This window comes from Nicotiana tabacum, chromosome 1 (assembly GCF_000715075.1).
Source record: "Nicotiana tabacum cultivar K326 chromosome 1, ASM71507v2, whole genome shotgun sequence".
Classification (NCBI taxonomy): domain Eukaryota; kingdom Viridiplantae; phylum Streptophyta; class Magnoliopsida; order Solanales; family Solanaceae; genus Nicotiana; species Nicotiana tabacum.
The window spans coordinates 206048616-206068574 of NC_134080.1; the positions used below are offsets into that span (position 1 = coordinate 206048616).

At 36.4% G+C, this 19959-nt stretch overlaps 1 protein-coding gene across 2 annotated transcripts; it reads left to right on the forward strand.

The window, feature by feature from the left end:
• Positions 1–552: 552 nt before the first annotated feature.
• LOC107826996 (uncharacterized) lies at positions 553–13384 on the forward strand. 2 transcript variants are annotated; one of them, XM_016654043.2, is made up of 6 exons: positions 553–873; positions 10936–11109; positions 11239–11443; positions 11585–11781; positions 11875–13043; positions 13131–13384. In XM_016654043.2, exons 1-6 carry the CDS (start codon positions 648–650, stop codon positions 13158–13160), a joined length of 2001 nt encoding a protein of 666 aa, XP_016509529.1. In that variant the 5' UTR covers positions 553–647; the 3' UTR covers positions 13161–13384. The 2 variants fall into 2 exon arrangements, with proteins under 2 accessions (XP_016509529.1, XP_075112203.1); XM_075256102.1 differs by lacking the exon at positions 553–873 and adding an exon at positions 2036–2172.
• Positions 13385–19959: the final 6575 nt, after the last annotated feature.

The following is a 19959-nucleotide window of genomic DNA, read 5'->3' on the forward strand; positions in this document are numbered from 1 at the left end:
GAGTCAAGACGCAAGACTCACCACCAGTTCTCTGCCAGACATCAGTAGATACTGCACAGAAGTGGGAGCGTGCTTTTGTTAAGAAACAACAAAAGTTGGCAGTTTACACGTTCTCGCAGTTTGATTTCTTTGTTTTATATATTGCAAATTTTTTTAGTTGTTTTATGTTATCGGGTAAACCGATAACCGAACCGATAACGATATATAACCGATTAACCGATAACCGATAATCAATATCTTATCGGTTTGGTTATCAGGTTATGATATTTGTAAACCGATAACTGATAGGCAAAACCGATAATGTTCAAAACCGAACCGAACCGACCGATGCCCACCCCTACACAGAACTAAGCCTTGTACGTGAGCCTCGAAGCGTTTTCATAGTGCTCTGCCCTAGGGCGAGCCTCGAAACGAATCTCAAAAAGAGTCTAAAAAAAAGCCCTTTAAATCATTGGTAAAAACTAAAAACACTAGTAAAAAACTAATTTCATTTTGATTATTGGTGCAACATACCACCCAAAAAAAAAAAAAAAACGACCGATGGACGCCCACCCCTAATTTAACAAACAGAATTTTTCGGTGTCTGATGAAATCACTACTCCTTTCCAGCAAAAAAAACAATTTATGAAATCAATCCTTAGACCTCAATGCTATCATCGGTTGTGGCGGCTGATCCACTAATCAACAACTCAGTCCCGATACCTAAATCCTCTGTTAACGTGGACGAATATGCGCCTTCTTTACTGCAAATTCCTTTAGTTCCAGTATTCATTGCATCACAGTACGAAGAAATTGAGGTTGAAAAAGAAATTAAAAACGGAGAAGAAAATAGTGAAGGATTAGCTCCACCCGACGAAGAAAATCATAAAAAAGGTTCGTTCTTTAAGAGATATGCATCTTATTTATGTAGATTTTTTGGTGCTATAACTTTTGGGTATTTACTATCTTGTATGGCTGCATGTCTTCAGTTTCTTTGTTTCGCTTCACTAGTCTTCTATTATCAAATGTACGAGTACATAATATATAGTGTACAAGTTCCAATTTTTATGATAAAAGATGATTGTTTCGATTTAGTAGTCAGCCCCCAGTTGTTTTTGCATTAATATTTATCAGTTAATCGCTGCTTTTCGTGAAGCCTGGAAAATAATCTCAGCTGATTTTATGGGGCAAGTAGTAACAAGTTAGGTCAAACTTATGGCAGAAAAAACCTAGTGATTAAGTGGAGAAGAATAGAGGAGCAGGCCCATTATCCACCAAGTTTCTAACTAACCGTGTGTCACTGGCCCTCGGGATTTCCTGGGTATCAAAATTAAAAAAATACATTGGGTCATTAGGGTAATGTCACTTCGGTCATTGTGGATAAACTGACCAGACCATGTTTTTATTTCTGATTAAGCCTAGAGCTTTGGGAGGCAATTGCACTTGCTGGCAGAAGAATTTGGAGATTTGTCTTTATGTTAAAACTATCATTCATGATCGAGATTGAACCCTTGCTGCCTATGAAAAAGGGTGATTGGGGATATGGACCTGAACTCGGGACACGAGAGGGTTGTAGCATGTCGTATGATGGTTGTTCTCTGCATGCTTTGGTGTTGATGTCCTACTTTTGTAACTGTTCCTCTTATAGGATTGGCCTATGCAATATATGCATCCAGATGAGTAAACAGCCAAAAAAAGGGAAAAAATGAGTGAAACCCCATCGATTTGGGGTTGACTTCCTGTTTGTAGTTTTGTTTCCTTCTTGACATTTCTTGTATGTCACGTTCGTTTGTTCTCCTCATTGCTTCGTGATTATTGTCATGCTTCAGTCTTTTCAATTTTCATTTTGAATTGTTGAGTTCACACATCAGTTATTCAGGGATGGGAAGGTCTCTTTATATGGTCTTGGACAATTCTTACTTCATGAACTAGCTTTTGACGTTTAGTCAGGACCAAAGTCCATTTCTTTATCATGTTATTAATGCAGGCCCATCCCAATTCTTGGTTTACCAATGTTGGGCCCTCTTATCAATTATCCACACTCCAGTTGGCAGGCCTTAGCATGCAAAGAGAGAGGGGTTGTTTAGTTCCCACATCAGATATGAGGGTTTGTTTATATGATCTATCCTCACCTTATGAGCGAGCTTTGAGGTTGAGTTACGCCCAAGGTTGGCCGGTTGAAGACATAATTAGGTAAACAAAATCAGCCTCTCTCTAATAGCTTTAGCTTTTAAATGATATGGTCACACACTTCAAGACTAGAATAAGAGCAAGGTTGAGATTTTGGTTCGAGTCTCACCGCCATCCGTTAACAAACAAAATTCACATGCTTGTCTCAGGATCGAGCCCACATGTAGGAATGTGTTGAAAACATACTTAAATAAATAAAATGTGCTCTCTCTAACAGCTTAAGCTTTTAGATGAGATGGTCGCACAATTAAAATTGAATCATAGATAATATAAAGAAGGGTAGCCCTGTGCATAAAGCATCTCGCATTCACGCAGTTCGGGGAAGGACCCCACCCTAAGGAAGTGACGTTGACAGTCTACCCTAATGCAAGCATTAGTGGTTGTTTCCAATGGAAACTTTCCACAGCTCGAAGCACATATGATATCTTTTTTATAATTATATATTTTCATATATTTGATGTCAATGCAATTTCCGACTCACTTTTCTATTGTGGCCTTCATTGTTCTTCCTTGTTGCCTCCTTTATAAAAGGTGGCTTTGTACAATATTTTTAAAGGGAAAAACATAAACAAACGACAAATATCCATGTGTCTTGAAGCGAAAGGCGGGAAGGGAAGCGCACGCTTCTTTGAAGTGTATCGCACAATTCACAACATTAAAAATACCAAACACATGATTTAAAGTGTAATAATCACATTGCAATTCCTCTGCTGATCCAAAAAAGATTCCAATATACAATAATTATATTAGTTCAACTCCTCAAAATTGATATTCAAAGAACTGACCACTTTTTTGTTGGGATCAATTTGCACGTCATCATTTGATTCCACACTTTTACGAAGCTTTATGGCTTCACCTATGAAGTGACAATCCCTTGCTCCACATCGCTTCATTGCTTTAAGCTACGAAGCAACTGCTATGAGATATTGAGTCCATATAAGTGTAGAGTAAATCTGCACTATTATTTTCATAGTGTCACATATTGAATGGGGGCAATCTTGAAATCCTAACTCCCTCCAAAGTAGGGGCCATTCTTTTTGTGTATAATAGGCAAATAGACATCCATTCTTGCACGATATTATGTTCCAACCCTCCAACTCCATGGATTATCATCCAAACTTCTTAAATGTTCAAAAACAGTGTGTTAAACACCCTTGACTGTTGATAGTGCTTTTTTGGCACTGATCATGAATGTTTCTAATTAATCTTTATAGCCCGTGGATGTAGGTGGGATTCAGCTCTATTGAGTTTGAGGGAATGGCATGCAGTTGTTTGTGGTGTAGTTGGCGTGTGGTCTTAATGAAGAGGAAGGGGCTGGTGAAGATTTTGGATGGAGATATCAGATATGGTGATTGTGTTGAACTATGACCAATGCTGAAAAATAGTGGAGGTATGGAATTTGTTGGCGGTCAGTCTTTTATTAGGAATGAGCTTCAGAGTGAGTTAGATTCTTATGGGGGAGAAGATTACTGGAGGAATTTTTCAAGGAGAAGATGCTCGGAAAACTTTGTGGTTAGAAAGAGAACAGGGATGGATTTGGGATTTTAATTTTTTTTAAAGTAGCTTTCTGACAATAAATGGTGATGTGGCCTGGTTTTTATCTGATGTAGATATTGATGTGTATTCACGTCAACGCGATTAAGAAATACGCAGAGTAGTTTTAGGTAGATATTGACATTTATTCACATCAACGCAACTAAGAGAACATATAGTCAGAGGTGTTTAAAACATTGATTTTTTACAGTTTCAGATGTCTAGATGAAAACCTGTGGGGTTGGGGGGTCGAGCACAAAAATCCATGCAAATACAAAACTCTATTTGCCTATTAAGGTTTTTTTTCCACTATACCAAATGTGATTTCTTCTCGTCTTTTAGTTCTCACTAAAAATTATCTCCAATCTATCAACTATAGTGGATGGGGCACAAAACATAGCCACGTAATATGTGGGTAACTTACAAAAGAACTTCAACTTTCCTCCCATAGGCAAATATAGTTATTCCAACTATTAAGCCTTTTTTTGAGAATTTTTCTATGACATGATGTTAGAGTTCTTTGTCCTTGAATTTCTTTCGTAGAGGCAGTACCAAATACGTAAGCAATACTCAATATTGTGACCACCTTCCTATTTCGCTCATGGTTAGTGTCAAAGTATGGATTCTTGCGCAACCCCAATGGGTACCAGTTGGCCTTATGTATGTATTTGCAGCCTCAGCATAACTTTAAACATGCTACTAAATAAGTACTGCAATGATCTCCATTGATTCGCATAGGTTAGAAGTATTATTTGCAAACAATAGATATGATATGGCCGCCATTCCTTTTCTTTCCCTACTAAACATGCTAATAGATATGATTATACTGAAGCTTGAAAGCCCCATTGCGATATGATAAAGATCTCCCCTTTACCCCTCGGACTCTCTAAAGAATTCACATGTGGTGCCATTCAAAAGGATGAAAAACCTCATTATAGACATATTGCCTGATCTGTTTTCTCCACCGTCTCTGCCTTAACAAGGTATGGGTAAGGTTTGTGTACACATTACCCTCCCCAGACCCCACCTGTGGAATTACACTGGGTTTTTTGTTGTTGTTGTTGTTGTTGTTGTTTTCTCCACCATTGTATATGGTTAAGGGGTCATATATATATGCTTGATCATATGTATGCTTTTTCAAAATATAAATGTACTAACAAATTCGGCTGTTCAATTCTCAGTTTAGTCTTGTGTCTACCAACTCATAAACTATCAAACAAGAAGTTTTCGCCCCACAAATGCATATTGAGGCGATTAGGTTATCAAACATGAGTTTCAAAATCCTTTCAAGTGTTATTGTTATTATTTTTAGATACTTCTCAAGGCTAAAAAAACTAAATTCCTTAATATCATTAGCTACCTTCTTTTTCGTAGTAAGCACAGTAAATGAATAATTTGAACTCTTATTGAAAGAACCCAAGCAGTAGAATTCGGAAAGATCAAATGATACTCTAAAGCTGCAAATACCATGTATAAAAACTTAGTGGTGATGACCTAACGTTGAATTTTTTTCATTTATATGGATATTACCTAGACAAGGGATTTAAGATGGTTCAGAAGTATTGATCAAGACCTTGTTTCTAATATCGCGTCTCTTATGCATGCGCCTGTTGCCGTTACCGAGAAATTGGAGATGCTTAAAGGAGTTTTGTGCGCAACACTAAGAACGAGGTCAAAACTCGAAGGCAGATACATCTTTGATAAAGAGGCAAAGGGGTTCGATATAGAGATTTGAGTGTCTTCAAAAAGCTAATTCTGAGAAATAATTATGGGGTTTTGGCAACGAGGTGCATGCTTTATGAGAAGGAGGGGGGACTCTTCCTCAAACCCACCCCCATTGCCCCATTACCATCCCTAAATATGGAAATATGCAATGTAGGATTTCCTTAAGGTTTGTTCTGCACCATTATCTATTGGCCTTATTATTTAGCAATAAAGTTTCATGTGCCTTAACTTTGCTTGTGTGAGCTTGCTCATATTACTGATCCTAAACACAAATAAACCACATTGCTCATATGGGGTTGCGGTATGCTTGAAGCTAGCCTAAAACTTGCCAATTTATAATGAATCCTCATAATACAAATATCATTGGGACATACTCACCTAGGCATGCATACATCGGCACCCAAATGTGATAGAAAAATGGGCAAGGGGATGTATCACATTGTTGCCTAGGTGTGAGGAAGTATGAGCAAGGATTCCCACACCACGAAGAGGTCTTGGTAAAGAAGTTAGTTCCGCCACATCAGCGCCCATATGTGGTGCAATATATGAAAGGGTTCCCATATCATGGATGGGTGTGGGTAAAGTAGCTAGTTCCACCCTATTACTGCCTCGATGTGGTGCAAAATAAGAAAAATCTTCTCACATCATGGACAAACAAGGGTTAAAGAGCTAGTCTAAGAGAGTTGGATTCGGGTAGGTAGCTGGAACTTAGGCACTTTGAATGGATACCCTAAAAAGGAGGAGCGTGGATATTGCATGTTTATAGGAGACTAAATGGATAGGGCAAAAGCCTATAGAGATAGGTAACATGACTTATAAATTACAGTATTGTGAGACAGATAAAATAGGAATGGAGTGGAAATTATTGTAGAACCGAGAGTTGTAGATAAGATTATAGAGGTAAAATGAGTTGGAGATAGGATTATTGCACTAAAAATTGTATGGCGAAAAGAGACAATCAATGGATTATTGGCTATGCTTCACAATATGATTAGATGTAGAAGGTATAGCTCAGTTTTGGGAGGATATGGACACTTTGGTTCAAGGGATTCCAGGAGACAGTAAATCTTTATAGGGAGAGATTTAAATGGTCATGTAGGTGAAGACAGCGACAGTTTTGAACGAGTACACTGGGTTATGGTGACTAGGAATGAGGAAGGGAAGGATGTCTTAATATTTGCTTTAGCTTATGATTTAGTGATAGCTAGCACATACTTTAGAAAGAGAGATTTTCACCTAATAACTTATATAAGTGGGGTAACCATAGTCAAATAAACTTTATCCTTCCAAGAAAACGTGATAGAACTACATGCAAGGACGGTAAATTATTCCAGGAGAAGTGCTGACAACCTAACATAGGTTAGTGATTTTAAATGTAAAGCTTAAGAACAGAGTGAAGAAGAAGAAGACAACTTGTTAGCTTCAAATCCTCATGCCAAGGTGGAAGAAGTAAGGGAACAACAAGGCTGTAATTTGAACTTTCGAAGACTGCTGAATGATTGGGAAGTGGATAGAGTTGCTACATTGATAAACCAAATTGACCAACTGCAAGGCCTCTCAGATTGCGAGGACTCTTTGGTATGGAAGGGGTCAAGCACCAGTTATTTCTCGGTGAATTCTGCTTACAAAAGCCTAATGGGAAATGCTCATTCTGATAGGAGTTGGCCTTGGAAACAAATTTGGAAGGTAAATGCACCCACAAAGGTGCTATGCTTTGTATGGTTGGTGACCAAAAAAGCTTGCTTGACTGATGAAAAACTTAAGAGAAGGGGATATCAACTGACCTCCAGATGCTATCTCTGTGGAAGGGAAGCAGAAGACAACTCCCACCTGTTTCTTCACTTTGTTGTTACCTCTCAATTGTGGCACATGTTTCTAAGTATTGTCAGAATGAACTGGGTCATGCCAAAAGATACATCCGACCTCTTGAGATGTTGGGCTGGTGTGACAGGTGGAGTCAGACAGAAGAAATGGTAGCAGAAGATCCCAGCCTGCATTTGGTGGTCAGTCTGGAACGAGAGGAACTCCAGATCTTTTGAGGATGTTAGCAACTCCATTCAGAAAATCAAAATGAACTGTTTAGTACTTTTTCTTTTTTGGTGTAAAGAATGCCCGGTAAATGATAGTGACTCCATACTTGACATCATAGAATCCTTGTAAGTTTTTGTAGTGGGGGATTCTTTTACTTTTTGGGGATGTATTCTGTCACTTTTAGCAGCACAAACTTTGTGCTGATTTATATTTATAAAATGTTATCATTCTCGAAAAAAAGAAGAAGAAGACAACTTGCAAACAACCACAAATTAGGTGGTCGATATTAAAAGTCGCTAACAATTAGCGTTTAAGGAAAACTACCCAAAAAGGGAGCTTGGTATGTAGAAGGGATGTAGACATCATGTGTAAGGAAATGTCAGGTTGCATTAAAAATGTAGCAACTGAATCGTTAGGTGTGTCTAAAGATCTAGGAGTCAAGCACAAGAATTCTGGTGGTGAAATGAGGAGATACAAAGAGTTACTAAAAGCAGAAGACGAGGAAGCTTTTGGAGAAAGAGTACGACCAGCAAACAACTGCTAATTAGGTGGTGGGCATAAAAGGGTGCTTACTGATTAGCGTTTTAAAAAAAACTACGAGAGAAGGGAGCTAAAGACATAGAGTAGGATGCAGACATTCTATGGAAGGAACTATTAGGGTGCATTTAAAAGTACTCCCTCCGTTTTAAAATAATTATCTTAGTTTGACTTGGCACAAACTTTAATAAAAATGGAAGACTTTTGAGATATGCGGTCTTAAACAAGTCATTGCATTTGTATGGCTGTAAAACTTTTGAAACTTGTAGTCTAAAACCTTCCATAACATTTGTGTAGTTATAAATGCTTCATATTAAGGAAATACGGAAATGTGTCAATCTTTTTGGAATAGACTAATAAGGAAATAGTGCCGATCTTTTTGAAACAGAGGGAGTAACTGAATTGTTCGGTGTGTTAAAAGATCTAGGACTCGACCACATGAATCTCGACGGTGAAATAAGGAGGTACAACAAGTTATTAAAGCTAAAAGAAAGTGCTATTGGAAGTTGCCAAAAGTAGAAGACAGGGAAGCCTTTGAAGGATACAAGAAGGAAGTTAGGAAGGCTATTAGTAAAGCTCGAGGGGAGCTCTAGATGACTTGTACCAAAAGTTAGGGACACGAGAAGGGAAGAAAGAAATGTTATAAAACTAGCACAACTTAGAGAGAAAAAGGGTAAGGGATTTAAACCAAGTGAAGTTTATTAAAGACGATTCTCAAAAAGTGTTGACAGGAGATAATGAGGTTACTGGGCTATTGATCAGTTGTTCAACTCGAATCAAGACAATGGCATTTTAGATCTCTACACATCTGTGCACGATAGAAATTTTAGCTACATTCGTAGAATTAGACAAACAAAGGTAAAGGATGCCATGAAAAATATGAGGATTGGAGAGCTTGTGGTTCAAATAGTATCCTGACAGAGGCTCAGAAGTGTCATGGAGAGGTTGGAGTAGAATGGTTCACCAAGCTATTCAATGCTATACTAAAAAGTGGTAGGATGCCCGACGAGTGAATATGCTGATACCAAATTTTAAGAACAATGGAAATATCAAAGTTGTGCGAACTATCTTAATATGAACTCACGAGTCATATGATGAAGCTATAGGAAAGAGTGATAGAGCGTAAATGTAAGAATACGCAAGTGTAATAGAGAACCAGCTTGGATTAATGCTTGGTACATCTATAACCGATGCTATATTCTTGCGAAAAAGATTGATGAAAATTTATCATAGAAAGAAAGAAAGATCTATACATGGTGTTCATTGAGCTAGAGAAAGTATATGTAGAGTACCATGAAAGGTCCATAGGTGGGTAATAGAGAAAAAAAGAACTCATATTAAATACTCCCTCATCTTAATTTATGTGAAGGGTTCGGAGTATGAGGGTCAGAACACTTAATCTTTTATGTGAATTTGGGTATAAATTCTTTAGGTTTTTTAAAATAAAATTTATATATTTGCAAACTACATCATGAAAAGTACTACAAGTCAACATAGGTAATGATTCAAAACAAAAGTCCGAGAAAATCTTAATCAAAGAAAATTTGTTTGACTCCCAAAGAGTAACACTTTCATATAAAATGGGACAGAAACTTTATAAATGTCATAAAGCACATGTATGAATGAGCAGTCATTAGTGTGTGAATAGTAATAGAAGATACAAAAAAGTTTTTCATGTGGGTCTACAACAGGGATCATTATTGAACCTCTACGTGTTTACCTTATTTATGGATGTGGTAACTAACACAATACAATATGAGGTCCCATGGTATATGCTATTTGCCGAGAGTATTCTGTTAATTGACAAAATCGGCATGGGAGTCAACTAAAAACATGAACTATGGAGAAACACTTTAGAGATTAAAGGTTTTAGGATAAGTAGAAATAAGATTGAATACGTGCATCGTAGGTTTAGTCAGCATAGCGAAACTGAGGTGAGACTAAACGAGATCGCAGGCCAAAATACAAATACGTTAGATATATATATGATCGTTGTTTCAAGATAATGGAATGATAGATGAAGATGTTACTCGTAGAATTAAAACCGATAGTTGAAATGGAGAAGTGCTACTATTGGGGTGTTATGTGATAGGAGGATACCTACCAAAGTAAAAGGCAAGTTGTACAAAAAAATTATAGGACCAGCAATATGGTAGTGAATGTTGGGCCACTAAATCTAACATGTTTCACGAGATGAATGTTATAGAGATGCGGATGCTAAAATGGATATGTGGTCATACAAAATTAGATAAGATAAAGTGACCACATTCGCCAGAAAGTGAAAGTAACACGGATTGAAGATAAAATGAGAGAAGGCTGCTAGGTAGTTTGGTCATGTCCTGCATCGGCCTGCATCGGCCTAACAATAATTGCATCGGTCCGTAGGTGTGAAGCTATGGCGAGTGAAGATGTTAAAAAAGAACAAGGTAGACCTAAAATCACATGTAAGGAAGTTGTCCTGAAATACCTATAATTTCTTGGAATCAATACAGAGTAGTTAAAAGATAAGGCATAATGGAAGAAAAAGATCCATATATGTAATATCTACTAGTTGAGAATATGTTTAGTCTTGTTAGTACGTTGATTTTGAACCTATTGGTTTTCTCTAGCAGTATTTTGACCTTTTTAGAAATTTATTATTTAAACTATTATTTATATATATTTAACTTATTTTTTACTCTTATTTTTATTTGGTATGTTGATGACATGGGTTGAGCTTTAATGGAGAGATATGGTTAGTGAGGATGCATGTAGCCGATTCCAACTTGTTTGGGATTGAGGCCTAGTTGTTGTTGTAAGGTTTCGTGTGCTTGGTAGATCTGACAAGACAGACAATGGTTTACATGCGTAGGCAGAGTTTTTGGGTGGATAAGTGTTAGGGTATCCACCAAAAAGTTGTTCCATTGATATGTGACTTACTCTGATCTTTCTTCCTTGTAGATGGAACCCACATTCTGGAGCCTGTGGGTCTTGAAGAGCACTTAAGACCAGGAATTTCTACTCCAAAACAATCTGTAGCAAATCCTGGTACCACTATGCTTGAAGAGGGTAGTGGCAGTTGCAGAATATCTAATTCAGATGAAAGAAGAGAAAAGAATGATTCAAGCTTGGATGGTGAGAACTCTTGTTAAATTAAAATGGGAAACATTCCAATATTACTTATAAATTAAAAAAATTGAACATTCTAATATCCTGTAACAAGAGTCATAGAGATTCACGGGGATCCTGTTGGGGCTCTTGCAGGAAAAAGAACGGTCGTGCTTTCTGATCCTCAAGCTCTTAGATACAGTGGGAAAAGGATAACCCATGAAATCCAGCCTTTTGAGCATAAAGTAAGTGCTGATATAGTAAATAGTGATGCTTCTAGCAAGGAAGTTATTGGTGCCCAATTCTCTGAAGGAGGAGGTCATCAAGAAGCGTCGGAGGATTTACGACCAACGTCATCAAGGTTTATTATACTGGCCCTGGTTCAATTCTTTAGTCGTACTAGGAAGTTGGGTCTTATGCTGCTTTTGAATATCTCCTTGTTGGAAGTTTGTTTTGGCTATATTTCAAGTAGAACCAAGTCTTGATATTCTGGATTTTCCAGGTTGGATCTTCCAAAGATTAGGCTAAGAAGTTTGTCCCCAGCTGATGATTCTAGTGGTGGAAACAAAAGATCAGCAGATAGAAGTGAGTTTTACTCTAGAAGTTGGTGCGTCAAAGGAAGGGATCCTCTAACTAGTGATGATAAGGACGGTGTTTTAGATGCTGCAAAGATGAAAAGCAAACTCATAGATGGAGAAGGTAATATCAAACTAGTTTTATAGGAATGGGTTAACCTTAAGTATTGCACAGCCTTGCATTACTAATCCTGACAAAGTAACTTCTGCCTTATAGGTTCAAAAAATACCACTGAAAGACTAGCAGCAGATTGTATTTCTGATTTGGCAACATCTGCTGTTCGATGTGGAGAAAATCAAAGGTTGAATAGTGACATTGAATTGCATATGCATAGTGATGAGCATCGGTCAAACATGCTGTTTAGAGACATCGGAAGGGAGACTCTTGGATGTAAATCCTACTTGGCTGGTTATGGAAGCTCTTCATCACTATTACTCAAAAATGATTCTCTTAATAAAGATAGCTGTCATAGTGGACTGCTTCTAAGTAGCTCAGTACTGTCATCTTACAAGTATCAGAACGCTGAAGTTCTGTCTTATAGCTCAGTTTTGGACGACACGAGTTATAAGAGGACCCAGCTTATGCTCGGAAATCATCATTATCCACACCTGAATCACTCTGTGGATAGGTGGCCTTCTTATCTTACTTCTTCTTCAAACCTAGGTCCGGTTGGTGATCAGAAGCTTTTAGACCATAGTCGAGAATATTGTTCCTCTAGGTCAATCTCAAACAAGTCTTCAGCACTTCCTGGTTCTGTAACTGAACCTTTCTCTTGGACTGATTTATCAAGGGACATGGAACACTCACGTGATTATAAGACCAAGGTGTATTTTGATGACTGGAAGCCTTCTGTGCCTTTTCAACCATCAACCTTTCTTAGTCAAATTATTCCCACTCCAGAAAGTCTGTATGATCCGATTCGTGATAGCATTGAGCAAACCAGCGCAGCAGAGAAAGATTTGACTGCTGATGAAAGAGAAACAGCTGATAGAGCTACAGCTCATCAAGAAAACGTGAATACCTCTTCAAAAGAAGAAAAGCACCCAAGATCAGTTAACCCCAGAGGCCAAAAAAGGACACAATCAAAATTAGAGGGGCCCAGACACAACTATGAAATTGATAATGACTTTAGGAGAGATGGATCTGTGAACTATGAATCAGGAGTTTTGAAGCATTTTCGTGCTGCTCTTGTGGAATTCGTCAAAGAATTGCTGAAGCCAACTTGGCATGAAGGTCTCTTGATTAGGGATGCATATAAGATGATTGTTAAGAAATCAGTAGATAAGGTCATTAACTCTTTGCAACCTGATCAAATTCCTGATACGACTGAATCCATTAAGCAGTATCTCTCTGTTTCTAAGCCAAAAGTAGCTAAGCTCATTGAGGTGAGTCAACACTTTGGAACAGTACTCGCTGACTGTGGCTGAGTCTTTCTTCCCTGAACTTGACAATTGATTAATTTGTGATTGCAGGGGTATGTGGAGAAATATGGAAAATCTTGAGATGAATTTTGCTCTACGTGCTGCCATCAGTCAGGAATTGGTGAAACACGTCATTGTGGGACAACTTTTGTTTCTACTAAGGGGCTAGAATCAAAATGTTAATTTTGCGTATGGATTTCCTCTTATAAGATAAGACCTTTTTTGCTGCCTTTATGGCTCGAAAGTGTTTGGAATCATCTATGTTTACTTGGTAATAGTTTGATTCAATCTTGGTAGGGAAATAATATTTGCTAATGTGTCATCATCTTCGCTGGAGTCAACTACTAGATTACTGCTCCTGTCATACTTATCTCTGTGCTTTTTCCTCATTGGATGCTTTGGCATTGAGAAGGAAGGATGTATTTAGATGCAATAGGCCGTGGAGGAGACCACTGATAATCCAGGAATCTTCAATCTGACGTCAACAGCTAGTCTCACAATCTGGCACTCACGTCATGACATTGTCATTGTATACTCCCGCAAGTCGGAAGGCGGTGGGAAAACGAGGAGGACACGGCGTGAGATCTATTAGCAGCCAATTCTCCATACAAATAGAGGCATCTATAAGAAAGATACTTTGATGGCTTTGGCGTGAAGGTCTCATTAGCTCGTATAAGGCTCCGGGTCTGAACCGTAGTTTGTGCTCTTTGCACTTTTAAAAGTTAGGAAACTAAAACATCTTAATAGTTGACGGAAGGTAATAAAGATGAGTAGGAGCAGATTGTGCCTTTGAAGAAAAACAAACACGACGGTTCCTTAGTTGTCAACTTCTTTCTCCGTGGTTACATGAAGTAGATTGGGAGGTCTTTCATCCCTTGTCTTTGGATAGGGGAATATGTCCTCATAAAATCTTTCTCCATTCAACTTAGCTGGTTAGATATTGACTAGTGCAAGTAATACATGAAATAAACTAGCAACCATAGTTCGTGACAAAGTATTGGATAGCAAGCAAGGATACTTTTGTTTGCTTCTTCTCCACTAAGCATGGGAGTTTATGGATAACTATAGATCAGTGGTTACCTAGTGACCTTTAATTTGATCCCCTTGAGTAAGAGACATCCACCTCATCGGGGGAGAGGTTCACTATGATGGACGGTTCTTGACTGGGGAACGGAGGTTTAGGTTTGAGCAGCTTTTTGTTCATTCAATCCTTAGATAAGGGTGTAATGGTAAATTGTGCTAGACATTTCTTGTACTTTGAAAAATAAAGTATTCCATGTGAGGAACAACTAAACTACTAGATTTGTTGTGCATATGACCTTTTCAATGGCCATAGTAACCAATTTTAACAGATAGGATATCTTAAGAGCTTGAAGTACTGCATGGGAGATTGAGGCAAAAATACGCAAAGTGATTTCTTCCTTTCTGCCTAAATCTAGGTGGACAAAATTACTTGGCATCCTCGTTGATGGGAGTGTGTGCAAGTTGGCTCGAACACCATCACAAATTTTTAAAAATACTTTTGTAACAGGTAAAAAAGAGGTCATGTGGAATTTGGTTGTTATAGTTACACTATTTCTCTATGTTGATAGAACTGTAATGTTGATAGAACTGTGGATTTTATATTGACATGCTGACCTTTTGAGTGGTTACTCTGCCAAGAACAGTGCAATAGTATGGTCAGATGCAATGGCATTCTCTGGTATCCCACCTTATCTCGCGTACCAAACGACCCCTAAGAGATAATTGGAGATTTTGGCTTGAAACAACAGGAGTTTTCTTGAGCCTTTGCTTTTATAACATGGCAATGACATGGTTTGCAGTAGAACTAGTTACTGAGCATCGTATGACATGTAACCATGTGCAAACGACATTACAAGCGACATTAACTGTTCTTTTGGCTTGAAAGCAAAGGTCAATAGCGCAATAAAGGGCCTAGATGATGCATTGCAACTTCTTAGTTAATCTAAGTTGGTGTGGCTTTTGGCTAACTCATCTTATTTTAGTTGGCTCTTGATTTGTGGAACTTAAAAATCCTCCTGATTTCTGTATTTATTGCAGTTATGCCCATTAGGTTTCATAAAGCATGACAAACGTTGTGAAATTCAAAGATTTTATAATGAATCTTAGCCATAAACACTAAATTCTTCTAAAGAACTTGTATTGCTTTGTTGCTCATTCTATGCTTCTGTTAGTTTTAATGTGTAGAATTGCAGAAGAATAAAATTTCCATTTATATTATTGGATTGGACATAGTTCCCCAGAGGCAGTGTTTGAGGAAGCAGTAGATCCTAAGCCACAATAGGCGATGAAGGAGCAACGGACACTGCTGAGGCATCATATTTTGAAGGGATCACCGGAGATTGATAGAGTAAGTTACTTAAGTCAGCTACCTAAGAAGGTAATGAGTAGGGAATCCTATCAAAATTGTCGAACTCACTCTTATCATATGAAAAGGGAATTTCATAGTATTACAATACTTTATCTGGCTCAGACAGAAATAGGATTCAGTGGCTATGTGCATATACTTTGGAAGAGTAAGACATCTCTCAAAGGGTCCTGCTTTGGATGGATAGCAAATTCATAAGCTCGTCTGATGCAGAAACAACTTTCGGAAAGATCTTCAGCAGATGTATATGTATAGGAATGTTACTGTTGATACTAATCGTTTATTTCTGCATTGTGCAGATTCTGTCAGACAGCCCGCGTATGTATTTATCTCACTCTTTAGTCTTACATAGGATCATTTTTAGAACTGTCGGCAAAGTCTTAACAAGCTAGAGGCATAATGATGTGGACACATTGCAAAACAGTCGCTGCAGCAAGTATATAGGCTAGTTGGATGGAGAAAAACCTGAAATATGTAAATGCTAATGATTTGGACTTTTTTTTAGCACCCTGTGTAGTAAAAGGGGCTACACTTTTATAACAATTATCAGTAGCACCCACTTGTTGCTGCGTTGTGTCAATGGAAAAGTTTCTATATCCCTGAAATCTCTTTATACTTTTGCCATTATATTTGCTTTTTTAGCTGCAAATACAATTTGTTCAACTTTATTTCCTGTTATGTAATGTCTAAGAAAGTCTACCAATCTCTTAGTATTTCAGTAACATGGGTGCCAATGTCTATAATCTAGTCATAAAGCTAAAACTCTTATATTTTTTAAGCAAACTATAGAGGTAGAAGGAGCTGTAGTATTTATATTTCAAAAGAAGGAAGCATGTTTTTCCTCATTATTTACAGTGACAATTTGAAAGCTCAACCAACCATAGCTTCACAAAGAGAAAGCATTATGTGTTACTATAATAGAGTCTTGAAATCACCAGCTGAAGTTAATGTACTCAAATTGTAGGTTGGCTGCAAAACCTGATGAACATATGTTTGCAACTTCATGCCTCATCTTCTTTGGTCCACACACAAGAACTCCAACACTTGATTCTTTCCTCTCACACAGGATTCCTGCAACCAAATTAGAACGTTAAATCATTTATGTCAGTCTAGAGATAGAGGTGACAAAATCAAAGTAACCCGTCTATCCCGCCCAAATATAAACAGGTCGAGTTATGATATGTTTGTTAACTTGACTCAACAGATTGCACCCGAAATGAACCATCGAACAACGGGTCAAAATAGTGTATCTTAACGGGTCAAAATGTGACACAACCATACAAAATAACATTTGGAGATTAGGAATTATATAAAGTTGAAAGAAGTTAAGCTAATAATTTCAGAAAAATACACAAGCTTTAACATTCTTTTCTTTTCTTCCAAAAAGCAAAATATAAAAAAAAAAATGAGCGTTTGAATGTTAGGCAGGTGTTTTATGACCAGCTATTTGACCCATTTTGATTCAAACAAACTTTAGTCCTGGCTAGTTCATGATCTATTGATTTAATTTTTGGCCCGTACAAGTTTGATCTAACCTCCTCATTTGCCACCTTAGTTCTGAGTTGAAAGCAATAGGTTCAATTCAATGCATAGAACTCTGCCTCTAATCAATACACTGTTATATCTATATGTATCTTTGTCATTTTGGAAGCTCAACAGAAAATTAAGATGGCATATTTGCAAAGAACTTACTCTTTAAGTCTGGCCTTTCACCAAAATGAAGATTTTGGTGATTGTTGGAAACTCTCCATCTCCTATCTGCATTATAGAGCCAAGAATTTGGTGAGACCAATGGAGTTTCCCTTCCATGTTCTGATTTTGTTTGTCTTGGTTCAAATGCGACCTATAAAACGCAATAAGTAAGTGCGATTATATAAAGCAATTGGTGAATGCGACTTCTAAATAACACACTGGTTTTGACCCATTTCCAATCTCAGCTATATGGAGCTTTAGCTCATTCACTGGTCTTGTTACATAAGCCTCAACTTAAAGATTCAGTTTTGAGACAAAGAAATATTAAATTAAAGAAAGTTCGATAGAGAAATATATGTTCAAAATAATGAAAAACGAAATCAAATAAGTTGGTTGAAAAGAGATTTGTGTCAAACATAAAATAATATGAAGCAGTAACACCTCGTATTAACTAGTAATAGGTGGAATTGGAGTTGTAACTAATGATCATATCTGTACATCGTATCACTTAGATGCAAGGTTAAATCCTACCAATTGCGCCTTAATATCATATTGATTGAGATTGGCTAATATGAATCATTGTATTCATTTCGTCTTGTTCACGTAATTTAATATTTTAAAAAATGATTGTAATTCCGTTATTTTTTTTACTTTTATTGTAAATCTATATCTTCTCGATCTAAGTTTGGAGGTCATGATGCTTTGCTTACGTAGGTGGATACATGGAGTTTCAACTTTCAACAACAAAAAACGAAAAAGCGAGTATCAACTTTCAACAACAAAAAACGAAAAATCACATAACACATTTTATTAAAAAAAGCAACTCATGAATTCATAACACAACTCTAGTCTAAAAGAAATTACTTTGATTTGTGATATTTTGGCATACGTCTTGAAAAATTTGAGTTGAATCGGCAAAAACAAATTGTTAAAAGTCAAACTTGACAAAAGAAAATTAGTGAAATCGGCAGAGAAAATATCAAGAACAATCCCTTGTGTTTGGGGTGGGTTTAAACTTTAAAATGATATTTCAAAATATATTTCGGAGCAATTTTGGCCCTCTAAATTTGCAAAACTGAGCACATTTAGTCTCAATCAAATATTTAGCAAACTCTAGCTGTTAGATTTAATGAAACATGTATTAAAAGGATTTAACTAGAAATACCAAGAAAGTCCCATCAAATTTTATAAAATTGCACCGCAAAAAATGACACTACACACCAAAAAGACATAAAAGTACTCCCTCCATTTTTAATTATATAATGCACTTTTCTTGTTAGTTCGTTTAAAAAAGAATGATAAATTTTTATATTTTAAAATTATTTAATTTTAAATTTTTTATTTTACTTATTTTACCTTTAATGAGAAACTTTTGTAAACACATAATTGATATGATCCAATAACACCTTTATTCTTTATGTCTTTAAGATCACAACTTTTAAAAATATTTTTCCTTAAATTTTGTGCCAAACAGAGGGGCAGTGGAAACTACACTTCAAAAAGCTACACCAGATTATTGATATACAAAAATAACAAAAACTATAAAAACTGCACCACAAAAATGAGGTAATGTTTAATCCTTTTTTCACAAGTTCATAACTTTAGCAATAATAACAACAACAAATATAATATAATCTCATGCAGTGGGTTTTGGAAATGGTAGTGTCTAGGGGTGTACATAGGTCGGGTTGGTTCAGATTTTACAATTACCAAATCAAACCAATTGTATCGGGTTATTAAATCTAAAGACCAAACCAAACCAATAAAACTCGGGTTTTTCACTCTCGGATTTTCTCGGGTTTTCGGGTTTTTTTTCCAGTAAAATCTTCGTAGAACAAAATATATAAATTATGCTCAAAATATTTCTTTAATCCTAATAAGATACAACTATATAAAGTATTTTCTAAGAAAATAATACGAAATATGAGATGTGTCATGACATTATCCTAAAATATTCTACAATAAAGACAATAAAATTATGTAATATGAATATTGCTAATTAAAAAGCCATAATAAAAATAAGCATAATCTAAAAGTACTAAGTTATGCTAAAATAGGTAGACTAATAAGGGAGTATTAATTACATGATTAAATGCTAAAGAAAAAATAAAAATAGGTTATGCATTTTTATCTAAATTATTGCAAAACAAAAATAGATATTCAATACATTCTCGTTCGTAGTATTGAATTGAATGTCTTTTGTTAGCATTAGTATTAATTTGATTTTGGTTTGATCTTTTGTTAGCATTATTTAATTTACTAATATTAATGACTATAAAACTTATTGGAACATTCAAAAGTTCTAAGTCCAACCTTGAAATAATACCTTAAAAGATAAAATTATGAAAAAATTTAAGAAATATTTATAAATTACATCACAATAAGTATATTTATATATTAAATATATCTAAAATTTCTATATATATAATGTCGGGTTAGTTTGGTTTCGGTTTGACTTTCTTTAGTTAAAATCAAACCAAACCAATTATGGTCGGGTTTTTTCCACACCAAACCAAATCAAATCAAACCATAGTCGGGGTTTTTTTCTCGGTTTGACTCGGATTATCGGATTGGTGTAATTTGTCGGTTTTCTTTGTACACCCCTATGCAGACCTTACCCCTAGTTTGAAAAGGTAAAGTTGTTTCCGATAAATTTTAACAACTAAAGTTTATTAAATACTCGACGATGACCAAAAGTACTTACTTTTGACAAACTTAGGGATTAGAATTGCTTAAGAATATACTTAAGAGACTATTCTAAACCTATCCCGAACATAGGGACAACTTTTGTCATCTTCT

What these genes read in the sequence shown, in the direction of transcription:
- LOC107826996 (XM_016654043.2), top strand. Translation starts at nt 648, where the DNA reads ATGCTATCATCGGTTGTGGCGGCTGATCCACTAATCAACAACTCAGTC. An exon ending in CGAAGAAAATCATAAAAAAG is followed by an intron (nt 874 to 10,935) that starts GTTCGTTCTTTA and finishes TCTTCCTTGTAG; the next exon opens with ATGGAACCCACATTCTGGAG. An exon ending in TTACGACCAACGTCATCAAG is followed by an intron (nt 11,444 to 11,584) that starts GTTTATTATACT and finishes TGGATTTTCCAG; the next exon opens with GTTGGATCTTCCAAAGATTA.